Below are 18,175 nucleotides of genomic sequence, written 5' to 3' on the forward strand. Positions count from 1 at the left end.
TCAGTATCTTAGGGCCTCATCAAACCTAAATCTGGCCCTGCTTGTAAGACTACTGAAGAGCAAGTAACTTGACTATAACTATTGCTCAATACCGTCATTCATCATTGCATTAATATTTGGTTAAAACTTTCATTGATTGTAGATCTGTTTCTTTAAAAACCCACATTTCTATGGCTAGAAATGAGCGTACTTGTGTACTATGTAGCAGCACTCATGACATTGTTCTGCTGGTATACATTTTCCCTCCTTTTCATTCCCTGAGAGAAACTAGAGGATTAAGCAGTCTCTGATGGTGATAATCTATTCTAAAAGTGCTAAAGTCTGTGACAGCCCCAGTGGTATCCATTGCAAAGCTGTCAGCTTGAACACCTTTGCTCAAGCATGCTCAGTTTTTCCCAAAGAATAGCAATGGCCAAATTCAAGTGAGTGCAATCTGTAAATGTTGTGAATGCTGATTTTTGTACAGGGGTTAGAAGCAGTGCACAGCTACAGGTCCAATGTACCATCAACCACCTAAAACAGTAAAGCACGTAGAATCCATTGTGAAGGCCAGCTGTCCACCTGATATGTAATCTGCAAGTCATAGACAGATAGGCTTGCAGATATGACAGTGTTATAGGTGTTTCTACTGTTTCAATGGCAGTTACACCTCTGGGTTGTGCAATATGGTACTGGTCCTCTGAATATTTGTGGCCTGTTGTTTTATTTAAAGCATTTGAACCTTTACACCATAAGATATTTGACAGTTACATTTTTTAAATGATTTTTTCCAAACAACAACACCCACATACATTTAAAGAATTATAGGGATCATGCAGTCATGAGATAGTCCTTTCCACAGCATCAACTTAACAGTGAACATAAACAATGGTTCCACGTTCAGAAAAAGTGAATTGGAGGAATCCCTTTCATGGGAAACAAAAGCTATTCTTGTAGACCATTAAGGGCTTTATTCATCATGCATCCAAGTCAGCAGAAAAGGATAAACTTTGGACAGCCAATGATATCTTAGTTCTGAACGTCAGAAACTTGAAGTTAGAATTTGCCTGTCAACTAGTTTGATATACAAGGCTATTTTTTCCTGACAGGTTGCATCAGTGATAATGTCCTAACAAATATATTCATACATTTGCTTTTAAAAGTTGGAGGTTTTTTTTAAGGACATGTAAAGGGAATCAAAGCAAGCTATTATGATACTGCCAAAAACATCAAAGCTGTTTTGTAAGAACCGGAGCTTGGGGGTGGAGGATTGTATTTAAGATTCCTTCTTGACATAGCTTTGCTTTTGTTAATTGAGTTAATCTGTAAACAGTGGACAAACTGAATCTTCACTTTGCTGCATCAATAATGTAAAAGTATGGGTCTTTTTTTTTAAAAAAAAATACAGAACCTTTGCAATCCTGTGCATGCTTCCAGAACCTGATGCTTCTTTGGACTGTACTACTGAATGGTTCAGTGAGCATTTCCTGGAAAAACATTATGTGCTTCATGAGGGTGGGGAAGATGTGTTCTGAAAACTCATTGCTCTTACATTTCTCCCCAGCATTATTGCAGAAGTTCATAGCTCAAATTTCAGCAGTGCCCTGTGCAACAGTCAAATTTGGTGCCCACCCCACCTTCCCTTCTACATCATAGTTGTGGCACCCATGAGACTCTGTACTCGGCAGGTTTTGTTGTTGTTGTTTAATCATTTAGTCATGTCCGACTCTTCGTGATCCCATGGACCAGAGCATGCCAGGCACTCCTGTCTTCCACTGCCTCCCGCAGTTTGGTCAAACTCATGTTCGTAGCTTCAAGAGCACTGTCCAATCATCTCATCCTCTGTCGTCCCCTTCTCCTTGTGCCCTCCATCTTTCCCAACATCAGGGTCTTTTCCAGGGAGTCTTCTCTTCTCATGAGGTGGCCAAAGTATTGGAGCCTCAGCTTCACGATCTGTCCTTCCAGTGAGCACTCAGGGCTGATTTCCTTCAGAATGGCTCCCCTTTATCACATACACAGCCCAATAAGACAATGACAATAATCCACCAACAGCATACAAATCAATATGGCTAACCTGATCCAAAACACCCACCCACCCCACTCACACATGAAAAAAAATATCACAACAGCCAATCACAAACAAACAACCACACCCTAGGCCAACCCCAACCTCTCTCACCACCAAAGAAATACAAATGAGCAGCAGAGAACCTGAACGAGCAACGCTGACACCAAACCCTACATACATTAAGCAAACTAGAAACATCGTCACCCGACCCCACCTTCGCCCATCTTTTCCCCCCTTCCCCCCCCATGCCTCAACAAATGAAACTGTTTTGTAAAAATGTTACATGGAAAAAATACGAGAGACATTACACATACTTCTGTAAAACAAGAAATTTGTAAATAAATAAATAAATAAATAATTGATAGGTTTGATCTTCTTGCAGTCCATGGGACTCTCATGAGTCTCCTCCAGCACCATAATTCAAAAGCATCAATTCTTCAGCGATCAGCCTTCTTTATGGTCCAGCTCTCACTTCCATACATCACTACTGGGAAAACCATAGCTTTTACTATACGGACCTTTGTTAGCAAGGTGATGTCTCTGCTTTTTAAGATGCTGTCTAGGTTTGTCATTGCTTTTCTCCCAAGAAGCTGGCGTCTTTTAATTTAAGGGCTGCTGTCTCCATCTGCAGTGATCATGGAGTCCAAGAAAGTAAAATCTCTCACTGCCTCCATTTCTAAATCTGATTCTGTTAGCATGAATTGGAAGTACATATATGTTGAACTAGGAAAACAATAATACGTGTACTGTACAAATTTTTGCAAATATTAGTTTGTTGCTGATATCTGTAGAATTAATAATAATAATAATAATAATAATAATAATTTATTTATTTATTTATACCCCGCCCATCTGGTTGGGTTTCCCCAGCCACTCTAGGCGGCTTCCAACAAAGATAAAAGATACACTGAAATGTCACATATTAAAAACTTCCCTGAACAGGGCTGCCTTCAGATGTCTTCTGAATGTCAGGTAGATGTTTATCGCTTTGACATCTGATGGGAGGGCATTCCACAGGGCGGGCGCCACTACCGAGAAGGCCCTCTGCCTGGTTCCCTGTAACTTGGCCTCTCGCAGTGAGGGAACCGCCAGAAGGCCCTCGGAGGTGGACCTCAGTGTCCGGGCAGAACGATGGGGGAGGAGACGCTCCTTCAGATATACTGGACCGAGGCCGTTTAGGGCTTTAAAGGTCAGCACCAACACTTTGAATTGTGCTCGGAAACATACTGGGAGCCAATGTAGGTCTTTCAAGACCGGTGTTATATGGTCTGGGCGGCCGTTCCCAGTCACCAGTCTAGCTGCCGCATTCTGGATTAGTTGTAGTTTCCAGGTCACCTTCAAAGGTAGCCCCACGTAGAGCGCATTGCAGTAGTCCAAGCGGGAGATAACCAGAGCATGTACCACTCTGGCGAGACAGTCTGCAGGCAGATAGGGTCTCAGCCTACATACCAGATGGAGCTGGTACACAGCTGCCCTGGATACAGATTTGACCTGTGCCTCCATGGACAGCTGTGAGTCCAAAATGACTCCCAGGCTGCGCACCTGGTCCTTCAGGGGCACAGTTACCCCATTCAGGACCAGGGAATCCTCCACACCTGCCCGTCTCCTGTCCCCCCAAAACAGTACTTCTGTCTTGTCAGGATTCAACCTCAATCTGTTAGCTGCCATCCATCCTCCAACTGCTTCCAGACACTCACGCAGGACCTTCACCGCCTTCACTGGTTCTGATTTAAAAGAGAGGTAGAGCTGGGTATCATCTGCATACTGATGAACACCTAGCCCATACCTCCTGATGATCTCTCCCAGTGGCTGCATGTAAATGTTGAAAAGCATGGGGGAGAGGACAGAACCCTGAGGCACCCCACAAGTGAGAGCCCAGGGGTCTGAACACTCATCCCCCACCACCACTTTCTGAACACGGCCCAGGAGGAAGGAGCGGAACCACTGTATGACAGTGCCCCCAGCTCCCAGCCCCTCAAGACGGTCCAGAAGGATGTTATGGTCGATGGTATCAAACACCGCTGAGAGATCCAGCAGACCTAGGAAACAGCTCTCACCTTTGTCCCTAGCCCGCCGGAGATCATCAACCAGTGCGACCAAGGCAGTTTCAGTCCCATGATGAGGCCTGAATCCCGACTGGAAGGGATCCAAATGGTCCGCTTCTTCCAGGTGTGCCTGGAGTTGTTCAGCAACCACTCGCTCAATCACCTTGTCCAAGAATGGAAGGTTTGAGACTGGGCGATAATTGGCCATCGTGGCCGCATCTAAAGATGTTTTTTTAAGAAGCGGTTTAATAACCGCCTCTTTCAGCGGGTCTGAGAAGGCTCCCTCATGGAGGGAAGCATTCACCACCCCACGAAGCCCATCACCCAGTCCTTCCCGTTTAGCTTTTATAAGCCAGGATGGGCAAGGATCCAGGAGACAGGTGGTTGGCTTCACTCGTCCAAGCAGCCTGTCCACATCCTCGGAGGTAACAGATTGGAATTGATCCCACACAACTTGACTAGACAGGACTCTAGCACTCTCCCGCCCCGGCCCTGCTCCCACGGTGGAGTCTACTTCTTCCCGAATCTGAGCGATTTTATCTGCAAAAAACTTTGCAAAATCATTGCAGGAGAACATGTGGCCCGTACTGGGCCCTGATGTTGCAGGTGGTTCCGCTAAATTGTGAACCACCTGAAAAAGTCTCCTGCTGCTGTTTTCTGCAGATGCAATAGAGGCGGTGAAGAAAGTCTTCTTCGCCGTCGCTATCGCCACTTGGTAGGCTCGACGTTGAGCTCTAACCTGTGTCCGGTCAGATTCGGAATGAGTTATGCGCCACCGGCGCTCTAGCCGTCTCAACGATTGTTTCATTGCCCTCAGATCCATGGAAAACCATGGGGCTCTCCGGGCTCCATGCAATCGGAGAGGGCGCTTCGGAGCCAAACAGTCAATAGCCCTGGTTAACTCCACATTCCAGCGGGCCACCAGGGAATCGGCTGAAAGGCCATCAACAATTAATTGTTGCCATCTCTGGAAAATTAGATTCCGATTGCTCCATTCCCATTGCTGAGGATTTTTACTCAGAAAAGCTCTTTCTCCTTTCAGTCAGCACACAAGGATTCTTCAGATTGCGGAGAACACATATGTGTTCTATGGTACATCCTGTAGGCTACTCATTGTCCATCTGAGGAAATTGTGCCCTGTACAGAGAACCAACTATAGTAATCAATCTGTTCATGCATAGATGTTTATTGGGGAAAAGAGTAAGATGTATTTGAACTATATGCCTTAAAGCAAAATGATCAGATCACATAAAACTAATATAATACCAGTGATTTGGGATGACTTGTCCCATCTCAAATCTGCCTGTCTTGTAAAATGCACAGCATTCCTTTAAGAGAGCTTTGAAATGCATGAGGCATAAGTGGTGCATATTTGGCTTCGAGGTACAGCAATAAAGTCAGCGGTGTGACAACCAAGTAATGTGACCTTCCCAAAAATATGTCCAAGATTGTGCAAGGTCTATTTCTGTCAAGGATTGGCGAGGAAGATAAAGCAATACATGAGCAGCTTTTTGTGGATAGTTTGCAAGAAGCAACACACATATAGCTGCCAAATCCCTTGTCATTAGAGGATGAAAGTATGCTACTTAGCACTATGGAGAAGTATGTGCTTTGCATACAGAAGGTCACAGGTTCAAATCTCCAGCATCACTATTTCAAAAGATATTTTGTGGGAGGGCTGGGGCAGAACTTGATCAGCTGGTGCTGTCAGTCAGAGTTGATGTTTCAGACAGAGTTTAGCAGCTTCACATATGTTTGAAAGGGGGGGGGATAGAAAACTGAGATCAGAGGAGCAGAGGTGTAGAGGATTCCGTGGTCCTGAATGGGGTAACTGTGCCCCTGAAAAACCAGGTGCACAGCCTGGGAGTCATTTAGGACTCACAACTGTCTATGGAAGTGCAGGTCAATTCTGTGTCCAGGGCAGTTTTTTACCAGCTCCAACTGGTACGCAGGCTGAGACCCTATCTGCCTGCGGACTGCCTCGCCAGAGTGGTGCATGCTCTGGTTATCTCTTGCCTGGACTACTGCAATGTGCTCTACGTGAGGCTACCTTTGAAGGTGACCCAGAGTGGCTGGGGAAGCCCAGCCAGATGGGCAGGGTATAAATAAATTATTATTATTATTATTATTATTATTATTATTATTATTATTATTACAACTAATCCAGAATGCGGCAGCTAGACTGGTGACTGGGAGTGGCCGCCGAGACCACATAACACCGGTCTTGAAAGACATACATTGGCTCCCAGTACGTTTCTGAGCACAATTCAAAGTGTTGGTGCTGACTTTTAAAGCCCTAAACAGCCTCGTTCCAGTATATCTGAAGGAGCGTCTCCACCCCCCATCGTTCCACCCGGACACTGAGGTCCAGCGCCGAGGGCCTTCTGGCGGTTCCCTCACTGCAAGAAGCCAAATTACGGGGAATCAGGCAGAGGGCCTTCTTGGTACAGGCACCCGCCTTTGGAACGCCCTCCCATCAGATGTCAAAGAGAACAACAGCTACCAGACTTTTAGAAGACATCTGAAGGCAGCCCTGTTTAGGGAAGCTTTTAATGTTTGATGCATTGCTGTATTTTAATATTTTGTTGGAGGCCACCCAGAATGGCTGGGGAAGCCCAGCCAGATGGGCAGGGTATAAATAATATGTTGTTGTTGGTTCGCTGCTACTTCAGCAATGGCAGCATCTTTCTGTTATTTTTCCACACAATCCTGATGTTGTCACCTGCCAACACACATACTAACCCAACATCCATATAGCAGTAGCTGCCATGCTCCCCTAAGGTGAGTAGTGTTGTCCTGAAAGATCTCCTGGGAGCAATCTGGACCAGTTGGAGTATGCAAAGTGACTCTTGGTATACGGATAAATCTGGTACAACGAGCATCTCCTTATTTCTATCTGGAAAATATGTGGAAGGCATGCTTCTGCCTACCTAGACTTCTGCTGTCTTCTTTATGAAGTCCATTTCTTTCCTACTCCTTCTTCCCTAGATCATATTGGCTGCCCTCTGTGATGGTAGAGAAGCTTGGCCAATATCTGCTGGAGTGTCACCATCACTCCTGCAACCAAATCCTTTAGCACATATGTTGGAGTGCTTTGGCAGATAAGAAACTGAATGCAGCTAAATCTATTGCTGCTTCTTGCTGCTTCCTAAATCCAAATGTCAACCAGAAAGACAGAGAGCAAAGTTTACCTTCAGCAATGTGAGACTCCCGAGAGGGGAATTCATAATTAGGCTCCGTTTTCTTCTTCTTCTTAACAATGTCTGCAAAGAGATTCATTCACAGCTTGCATTGTATACAGATGGCAAGTACAGAACAAGCTTCAAGTGTCTTAACAGCATTAAGATATACAAAGCTAATAGGGCAGTGTAGTGCAAGGCAGAGATGCAACAGTGCCGGCACCTCTGTGAACAGAAGGGCAAATTAAGGGAGGGAAACACAAAAGCTGGCCACAGTTTCTTCACCAGAGTTACACATTGATGGTAACGAAAGTGATAAGGAAAAATAGGGAGGTGGGATGTAAACTAGCAGCAAGATTCCATAAATTGTAGAAATATTGGATAAGTTGTTTGCATATTCAAAGCAGAATCTTATTTCTAGATATACACACAACAAATATGTATTACACAGCGATTGCAACAATAAATATTCAACCTGCTTCCCCATCTCTGTATTACCTTGTAATACTGTGGGTATCCTCATTGGTGAACATCCCCTGTGGGTGTTTTCTGTTGCATATTGATAGTCAGTTTGGGTGCCACTGTGTATTAGGCCACATATAAGACCACATATTAGACCTATGGAGGACTGCTCAGTGCATGCTGCTTGCTTTGAGATAAATAAGGATCGTAATAGATGACCTCCTAAATAAATAACTGTGACGTGCACAGGATGCCTTCATTATGTCAGTAGGCTCAGTGTTGTCATGACTTAACAAGAAATTAATGTAAGATCTTCTTGAATTCACCTTTCTCACCATAACCAGGTATGATAGAGTTGTAGTCCACCTGGAGGCTAATAGGTTCCCCATCCCTGCTCTAATACGCAAGGAGCCATGACACATTCATGGAAACACAGGAGCAGCCAGCACTTTCTCCATTGATTCTTATACAGAATTATACAGGCTGGAGGCAGAGGAAGCTTTGCTAAACTGATTTCTTCTGTTTATCAGCGATTTGCATGCAAAGATGCTGACATTTATGATTTAGAAACCTGAAAAGCAACCACCGAAGAAAGGGTTGTATTTTCCAGAGGTTTGTGTTGTAGTTGGGGTTTCTGTTCCTTGACAGGTTCTAATCATGGAAGAAATGGACAACCTAAGCTGGGAAGGTCATGTCTTTGGGGGCAAATCTTAAGAACAACTAATTTTGACTTATGTGTAGAGGAGCCTTTATGTGCCTTCTCAAGAGGACAGTGAGGGGAAGAGTGGTGTAAACTTTGGCCTGCTAAAACACTGCCAGTTTAAAAGAAATTGTGCTGAATCACAGAACTGTGGAGTTGGCAGGGACCCCAAGGGTCATCAATTCCATCTCCCTGCAATGCAGGAAGGTCAAGTAGATCATACATGACAGATGGCCATCCATCCTCAGCTTAAAAACCTCCAAGGAAGGAGAGTCCATCACCTCTCACAGGAGTCTGTTCCACTTTCCAACATCTCTTACTGTCAGAAAGTTCCTCCTGATGTTTAGTCGGAATCTCCTTTCTTGTCACTTGAAGCCATTGGTCCAGTTGCAGAAAAGGAGATCCATGATACTGGTTCTGCTATTGGAGCCAGTGTCTCCCTTGAGAAACGTCCCAGTGAGCTGCCTCTGTGTTGCAATTATCCTGCCGTCTTCCAATCTCATAAGGAGATTGCCATACTCAAGGACATTTCTTCACTGTACTTTCCTTTCAAAAGCACTGTCCATCTTCCCGCCTGTAATTCCTCTTGATTCTTCAAGAGATACTTCAGAGTAGATGAAACCACAAACCTTTCCACTGGGGGGGGGGGATCAGTACTAGAGCTTATGTGCATCAAATAGCATTGAAGAAGAAATAATTTTAGTATGTGCTTCTCATCAACTTCCAGTGCTATGGTGCATTGAAAAACCTTACTGGCCATAATTCCAAGCTCTGGTATTTTAACTTTGCTTGGTATATCTTTCCCCTTTCCATATGCACAGGACTGAACTCATCTGTATATATCAGGGATGAGGAACATGCCTTCCAGATGTTGTTTGACTCCAGGACTCCGCAACAGCTCCAGTGGTCAGGGATGCTAGAAGTTTCATTCCTACAACATCTTGGGGGCCAGAGGTTCCTCATCTTTGGCACATATTCATCTTTCCTCTCTACTTCAAGTGCATACATCTGAATATGTTAAGTTTTTGTTTACAGCAGCTGATGCCTCAACACATTTTTAGCTAGAAAGTTCTTGCATGAAAATGAAGTATTTAAGCGTCAGTAGTTCTTCTGTATCAGTGCTGGGCTTAAGGAAATTTGCCTTTCTTATTCTTAGCATGCAGATAGAGGTGCCATTTAGAAAGGTAGCCTTTCCCCCCCTTCCCCATCCTGTCTCTGTGTCATAGTCTTAGGTCTGTGGGTGGTTATTTCCCAGGAACGCCCCAATCTCTAGGCAGTTCCACAAAGTGCATAATGATAGTAAGGATTTAAATGGGCCAACAAAATAGCTCAGTTGGTCAGAACATGGTGCTGATAATGTCAAGGTTGCAGGTTCAATCCCCATATGTGGAAACTGCATTTTCCTGCACTACAGGGGGTTGGACTAGATGATCCTCAGGATCCCTTTCAACTCTGTTGTTCATTGATTTGACACACAAAGAATCCCAAATGCAGGTAGGTAGCCGTGTTGGTCTGCCATAGTCAAAACAAAATAAAAAATACCTTCCAGTAGCACCTTAGAGACCAATTAAGTTTGTTATTGGTATGAGCTTTTGTGTGCATGCACACTTCTTCAGATACCATGGACTTCCATTTCATGCGGCTCAGTGTGGTGCCTTCCATTGTTCTAGTCCTAAATGCAGGTAGGTAGTTGTGTTGGTCTGCCATAGTCGAAACAAAATAAAAAATTTCCTTCCAGTAGCACCTTAGAAATCAAAGCTCATACCAATAACAAACTTAGTTGGTCTCTAAGGTGCTACTGGAAGGAGTCCTAAATGCATTAATCATTTTGCCCACAAAGAAAACTGTGCACTTTGCACTTAAGCACTGTGTTAAGAAGACTAATGTAGTTATTGTTCAATGTAGCTATTGTAAAATAGTATAGTAAACTATTGCTATTTTATTGTAATAGTTTTAGAGCAGGGCTTTCGGAGCATTATATCAGAATCTGGACAAACTATGGTTACTCTTACCTATGGTTGAAGGAAGCCAACTTCAAACTACGGTTTATATGAAGCTAGCTTGTATCAATAGAATCTAGTTTAAACTAGTCATAGTTTAGCACTATGTACAAACCCTAAGCTAATGTGAACTGAAGATTGCAGCAAAACATTCTGAGCTCTCACTTAGAGCTGCACCAGAGGTGGAGAGAGTAGGTGTGAGTGCAAGAATCTGAAGCTCACTCACAATCCATTAAGGTCAGATCATTTATCTCAGAATGAGGCTATAGAGTAACTTGGCCTATGGACACCTTTCTGAATTGCACCTGCTCTACCTTTGTGCCAACATCTTTGATATAGATTGTTGTGAGAAGGGCCAGTGGTTAGATGATCTGGGCTTGCAGCAGAATGTCGGACTCTGTGGTGTTTTCTTCCTCCAGTCCAATCTTTGAATGTATCTAGGTGTATTTTTGAGTGTATTACATTTCTTCCTTGGATAATAATGTAAAAGTGAAACATTCTCCAAGCCATCCCAGAGGCCTCTTTAGGTTCTATTGTGTCACAGTTCTTCACTCTAAAAATTAATGAAATTCGGGCACAAAGAGACTTTTCATGAAACAGCACCTGCAGGTCTGCTACCTCGTCATAATTTAAGCAAATGTGAAGTAGGATTTAAAGAGACTGCAGGAATGATATTTTCTCCTTCAGCGCTTTGAGAAGGGATGTAAGTGGACTTTAACACTTACTTCTATTACTGACATCAAAGTCAAACTTTTAAATAACCAACCCACTCCACTAATATATCTAGTAATTAATAGAACCATAATTTAGTAGAATGTGCTCCAGTTTGAGATATTTAAATCATGGGCTAACTACTCAAAGGAAAATCTCAACGTCACAACTTGTTTACTCAGTGAATTGTGTCCTTCATGATGTGTGCCTTGCTCACATAGGGTGTGTGTGTGAGGAGGGGGAGAGAGATTTGCAACTTTTTTGTTTTCAGAATTTTTGCTGAAGAATACGTGCTATTCACGGATGGAATAACACAACTGCCACATCTAACACTTATTCCTTCAAATTTGCATTTGGTCTTATCTATATTCATTTTAAGTTTTATACTTTAGAACGTAGATAGCATTTGTAACTAAAAAAGTGTTAATCTAATAAAAACAAGGGAGGAAAAACAAGATGAAATACAAGAAAAGACAGGGGCGAGCATTTTATGTCAGTATCATATATATTCATAAATATATCCTTGATGGTCCCCACCACCACTACCACCATAATATGGAAAGATGGAAAGCTGTCATTGAACAGCTCTCATTGGACAATTTGTTATACTGCACCACAATCCTGAATTTGCATGAAGTCAGGGTGGAATAAGGGAGCAAAAGAGAAAGCAGACTGCACAACACTAGTGGTCACGGTATGGGAGTGAGGAGGGAGAACCATAGAGGGGAAAGTGCTGGTTTAAAACAACGGCAGAAGTTTAATTAAAACAGGTGGAGGAAATTGAAAAGAAAGTGGCAGCTTTAAACATCAATAGACGTTTGACTAAAGCAGGGATTGGGGAAATTGAGCAGAAACAAGTGGCAATTTTAAACAATGACAGAGGTTTGAGCAGAGTGAACAGGGGAAGACACTGGGAAGAGGCTTGAGAACAGCAATATGAAAGTTATGAAAGGCTCTGCTACATGAGCTTTTTGGTTTTAGCTTCTGTGTTGAACCCATTTCTGCTATTTTTCCTTGCTGAAACTGTTTTTTTGTGTGTGTTTTGTTGGGCTATCTGCCTTCTACCCTACTAGTTTCAACAAACACCAGCTGCCGCTGGCCGCAGCTTTTCCTATATGTTTTTCCCCATGCAGGATAGCCTCTTTTCTCTCCCTTGTTGGGCAAAACTATAGTCCTCTTTACTTCAGCAGGTGGAAGTGAAGTACCAGGCTTTGGAGAGAAAGTTCTGGGTTGTACCCGCTTCAAACCTATTTTGACATCTTCATAGTGACAGGAAGAGTATGTGACTGTACTTTTTCAGAAAGCAATTCCTTTGTGATTTGAAATGTGAGAATTTCTCTTAGTCTGCAAACAATCCATGCCCACTCCCCCGGGGGCAAGCCCAACTGAAGTCAGTGGGAATTACTTCTTAGTAACCTGTATAGGTTATTATACAACGATTGTGCTATCGCTGACAGAGAGCTTCCTTAACTATTTATTCTTGAGAAAGAGCCATATGAACAAAATACATTAAAATCTACACAATTGTACATGTTGCGTGCTGAGGTCCCCCAAAACACCCCTACCCCAATAACTCACACATCACACATAATTTTTGTTTAAGGTTTTTGGCATAATTTTGGCCACAACTTTATTATCATACAAATTGTGAGTGGTTGCTTAGGCATTGGTTATGACTAGCTATCCCCCCCGCCTTGGGGGATAGCACTGACTCCCGGATTCCAGCGAGAGTCAGTGTGGAGGAACAAGAACAGGGCAACTGGGGCTGAGACACAGACCCTTCAGTTCCTCCCCGCTTGCTCCTTGGGGTCTTACGCGGCTCGCACCCGATTCCAGGGGTTTGGACAAGGGGATGGTAAGCCCCAGAATTCCTTTAACGGAATTCCCGTGCAGCAGCAGCATTGGAGGGCAGGCACAGCCAATCCATACCCCTCCACCAACCAATTTAACCAATGCCTAACCGCCAACCTTACAAGTTGTGACGATCTGCTACGCAGTAGGCAAAACCCAATTGGCACACACTAATCAGCCAAAAGGAAAATTCCTACCAGGCCCCCGCACCAATGCGAACGACCCCATGACAGGCATAGCAAGGTCAAAGCGGAAGCCCAATCACGGGAGGGTGGGCGGGTGATCCGGTGTCCACACCGAAAGAGAAAGGAACATGCTGTGGACCTTGCTTAAATAACCACTGATCCCACCCCTAAATTGGCAACATCAAATTTACCCCAGTAACACCAGCCACCAATCTGATCCAAGCCCCTTGAATCAGCCTGGCGGGCAACCGTGGGTGTTTTGTCTGGCCCCATCCGCAACACGTGCTCTCTTTTTAATGAGAACACGCTTTGTAAAATGACTTTATTTTTATTTTTAAGTGAACATAAAACATTTACAATAGGACTATGAATATTGTTACTGGTATTGTGTCACAGCCATGTAAGTAAGAGTTGTAAAAGCACTTAAAGGGCATTCCTATTGTGTGTGTGTGTGTGTGTGTAATGCATTTATCACACTGGCTCATGTATTACATTTCTATAATGTTGCTCATTCCACCTGTCACCTCTCAATACTTCTGAGCTCATTGTATATAGTATGATCATAAAAACACCCATTAGATTTATTTTCACTTAAAAGACGCAGACATTGCCTTATTTGTCCTTCAATCACCCATCCCAGTCTTCACAAAGGAAATAGAGAGGCAAGTTCTATCTTATTTTCATGACACCTATTTCTGAGGAGCAACAAAATGTGCAGTTTTGAATGTCGTCACATGTCAAATACAGATGAGAAATGATTGTTTCTAAAAATAACTTGTCATTTTATCAGGTTTTGTTTTTTTATTCTTCACTCTACTGCATCATAACCAGTTCACTTGCTTCTTTCTTGTGTTACTGGGGCCATTGGTAAAACAAATACAGAAGCCAATAAATTCCCCTTTGATTGTTTTTCATGAAATACTAAGGTCCGGAACAGGTCATACTTCACCAATTTATTCTTTCCGCATCTGTAACATATCTAGAATGTAGAGATGTGAAAGAAATTTGTGTCAGTTTGTACCTCAGGGTAAATCTGCCTAATTCACACTTTCTGAAACAATAGTCCTCATGACTATTCCCCAGCATTTTAGCACAAAATTGTGTTAAAATGCTGATGAATGTTCATAAGGACTTAGAAAAGAATAAGATATGCAAATGTGGAGAACTGAATTTAAGATTCGAAGAATGAGAACAAAGAGAAACCAAAACTGACAGTTTCTCCCATCCCTACTAGTATGTTATGGCCAAGCCAATACAGTGGTACTTCAGGTTACATATGCTTCAGGTTACATACGCTTCAGGTTACAGACTCCGCTGACCCAGAAATATTGCTTCAGGTTAAGAACTTTGCTTCAGGATGAGAACAGAAATTGTCCTCTGGCGGCGCGGCAGCAGCAGGAGGTTCCATTAGCTAAAGTGGTGCTTCAGGTTAAGAACAGTTTCAGGTTAAGTATGGACCTCCAGAACAAATTAAGTACTTAACCCGAGGTACCACTGTATTGGCAACAGCATCGCTGCTAAGGAGATGTAATGATCTCCATTCAGGGAAGGAATTTCATCCTACACCTTTTCCTCAGCACCTGGATTATTATTTGTTATTTATTGTTTTTATTTGTCGTCTTTTCCACAAAGTAACCCAAAGTGACTCACACAATAGTATAAACATTAAAACCAATTGTAAGAAACCAGAGCAGAATAAAAACCTAAATAAATAGGTAAATTCCATACATATAAATGACAGGTCTAATGCATACAAGCCTGAATTTGACTGAACACTAATGGGAGCAAGATACACTTCCAGACATCAAATCTGCCTGATCAATTACAGAGAGATCCATCTAGCTCTTGTGGATCCATATCAACCAGCTACAGAGTGTTTCTCTTTTCGCGTTAAAATAGATATATATGAAAAAGCTGATGTGGAAAGTGTTGCTTATTGCTCATCTATGGAGTACTTGGTTTTTGTTTTTTTTAAAAAATAAAATCTATGGTAAGATAAGTGTTACCGGTCTCCACAGGAGATGCATAGTTCCACAAAACAAGGAAATGGGTGAATTGAGAGAAATGTAACAAGTCTATGTGACAAGGAACTGCCTGGCAGAATAAAAAGCGAAATAGCTATTAGGTCTGCACTCTTCTGTGAGGAAGAACGCTGGGCTCTGAAGTTGGATGGGAACTGGCTTGAAATGGAGTGCAAATGGAAATGTCATGATGAATCCTGAGAAGTCTGAAGATGTACTATGTTTAAGCTGAAACAATTAATAGAATTGTGAATGTAGCAGTGAATGCAGAAAAAAAAAGGGAAGGATCTTGTTTGGACATGCAAAAAGACACACACACAATGAAATACTATATAAAGTTGTACTTTGGAAGTCGAACAGCCTAGTTCTCGAACGATTTGGCTCCTGAACAATCAAATCCTGGAAGTGACTGTTCAGGTTTTTGAACGTTCTTTTGGAAGCCAAACATCTGATGGGGCTTCTGCACATTCTGATTGGCTGCAGGCGCTTCCTGCAGCCAATCAGAAGCCACGCTTTGGTTTTCGAACGTTTTGGAAATCAAATGAAATTCTGGAACGGATTCCGTTTGGCTTCCAAGGTACAACTGTATATCTATTTAAAAGTAAGTCTCATTGTGTTCCTTGGGGGTTATTCCCAAGTAATGGGGTTGTAGCCTAAACATAGATTACAATAGCAGAACCAGTATCATGGATCTCCATTTCTGCAACTGGACCAATGGCTTCAAGTGACAAGAAAGGAGATTCCGACTAAACATCAGGAGGAACTTTCTGACAGTAAGAGATGTTGGAAATTGGAACGGTAGATTTGATTCTCTCCCCCCATGTATTAGAAGTAGTGTAACTACTGGCTGGAGAGAGCAGGTGCATAAAAAGGCTGCTCTCTCCATCGGATACTTATATAACATAATATCTTTATTTTCTGGCTACATGTTGTAGTGCCTAGAATACAGGCTTTACAGCAAGGTTCAAATGTCTTCTCAGATATATAGCACTTATTTACTTCATGGGGTATCTTTTTGGCCATTTTATTTCTAATCAGCTTATTACAAAAGCCTTCATCTACATTCTGTCATCTTAAACATTGTCATCTAAATTATGGAGCTTTATCCGGAGATGGTGTTTGGGCTTGTGTTTGGGACTGGGATGTTTGATCAAATGCTGAGGCCCCAAAACCAGACACCAGATACTGAATCCACCCATCTCCAAATTTCCTGAGATTTTATTACCTCTTTCAGGATACTAGAATCCAGAGTCATCCAATGACGCTGAATGTTGAAAGATTCAGGACTAACAAAAGAAGGTAGTGCATGGTTAAACTATGGGATTCGCTCAGTTGGTTACAGCGTGGTACTGATAGCACCAAGGTTGCCGGTTCAATCCCCATAAGGGACAGCTGCATATTCCTGCATTGTAGGGGGTTGGACTAGATTATCATTAGGCTCCCTTCCAACTCTGATTCCATGATTCTAAGATGTATTGATGTTATTAACTCGGATGGCTTTAAAAGTGGATTAGACAAATTCATGAAATTTGAGGTCTACCATGGCTACTAGCGATGATGGTTATGTTCTTCCACTGACAGAGGGATTTGATAAGTTTTTATCATCCCCCCCCTTTTCCTTATATTTTTAAAGGGCAGATTCTCCATGCATTAGATCAATTGCACCTACGTGAGCAGACTCTTGTGTATTTCACATCTGATCATGGAGCACATGTGGAAGAAATATCAGCCAACGGAGAAGTCCAGGGTGGTTACAATGGAATATATAAAGGTATGAGCCATTTACTGTTCTTACTATTGTGTTTTACAAGAGCTGGGGGGAAATGTATGATTATAACCTTCTTCTTCTTCTTTGGTGATCACTTGTAGCCAAGTAAAATTGTCTTCCATGAACACAGTCTTAACGGTGTGTCCATATGTGACTGTGAATTTTGGATCCATATATCCTTCCACAGTGGGGACATGAGTTTCTGGGCGGGAGTTGATCATGGTCAGGGTTTGCCAAACGTGCTTTCATCTTAGCACATTTCTCCCTTTTGTCCTGAGTTTGAGCGTCTTCAAAGTCCATGACACCTTTGGTAAAGGCTATTCTGTAGTTGGAGCGCTTGCAGGCCAGTGTTTCACAATTATCAGTGTTTATACTACATTTTTTAAGATTTGCCTTGATAGAGTCTTTAAAACTCTTTTGTTGGCCACGAGCATTACACTTTCCATTTTTAAGTTCGGAATGGAGTAGTTGCTTTGGAAGACGATAATCAGGCATTCAAATAATAGGACCAGTCCAACAAAGTTGATGTTGAAGAATCATTGCTTTGACACTGGTTATCTTTGCTTCTTCCAGTATACTGGCATTAGTTCGCCTGTCTTCCCAAGTGATATGTAAAAATTTTTGGAGACACAGTTGGTGGAATCTTTCGAGGATTATAACCATACTCGAATCCTCTATATTTTTCTCATGAAAGTGAATATACATTTAATATAAGACTGTGAATTTTATTGCTTTTGGGATGTCACAGACATATAAGTAATAGTTGTAAAACTTGAAGAACATATATTAAGTATGTGTGTTTAAGTAACACATTTATCACTGATATTCAAGTGATAAATTTTATACAGTGTTGTTTATTTTAACCCAGCGTCTAGTAATCTTATTGTGTAGCTTCTATTAACATGCATAAAATCCTAAAAAGACACCCATTAGATTTATTTTCTCTCGGAATAAGCACATGCTCTCTTACAGTGTATTCCTAATGACCTCCACTCAGAAAGAAATCCTATTAAATTCAATGGGGCTTACAACCATACGAGTGGGGTTAGAAGTTTAGCTTTATTTGTTCATGTCTCACTTATCCAACTCATTCTACAGGAAGGAAATAGTGATGCAAATTCTGCGTTATTTGGGGAGAATGCCTTGCCTAATGAGACCGGCTGCCCAAAGAACTGCAATCTTGAACAGCCTTTTCCTAACTTCAGG

At 42.3% G+C, this 18,175-nt stretch overlaps 1 protein-coding gene across 2 annotated transcripts in view; it reads left to right on the forward strand.

Moving 5' to 3' along the window:
• The window catches only part of STS (steroid sulfatase), a 90,629-nt gene that overhangs the window by 26,900 nt on the left and 45,554 nt on the right, over positions 1 to 18,175 (forward strand). For both annotated transcript variants that reach the window (XM_081907624.1, XM_081907623.1), the window contains exon 7: positions 16,835 to 16,972. In XM_081907624.1, coding sequence (XP_081763750.1) covers positions 16,835 to 16,972 — 138 coding nt within the window. The remainder of the gene's footprint in view (positions 1 to 16,834; positions 16,973 to 18,175) is intronic.

Source organism: Podarcis melisellensis, assembly GCF_964234715.1.
Source record: "Podarcis melisellensis genome assembly, chromosome: 4".
Lineage (NCBI taxonomy): Eukaryota > Metazoa > Chordata > Lepidosauria > Squamata > Lacertidae > Podarcis > Podarcis melisellensis.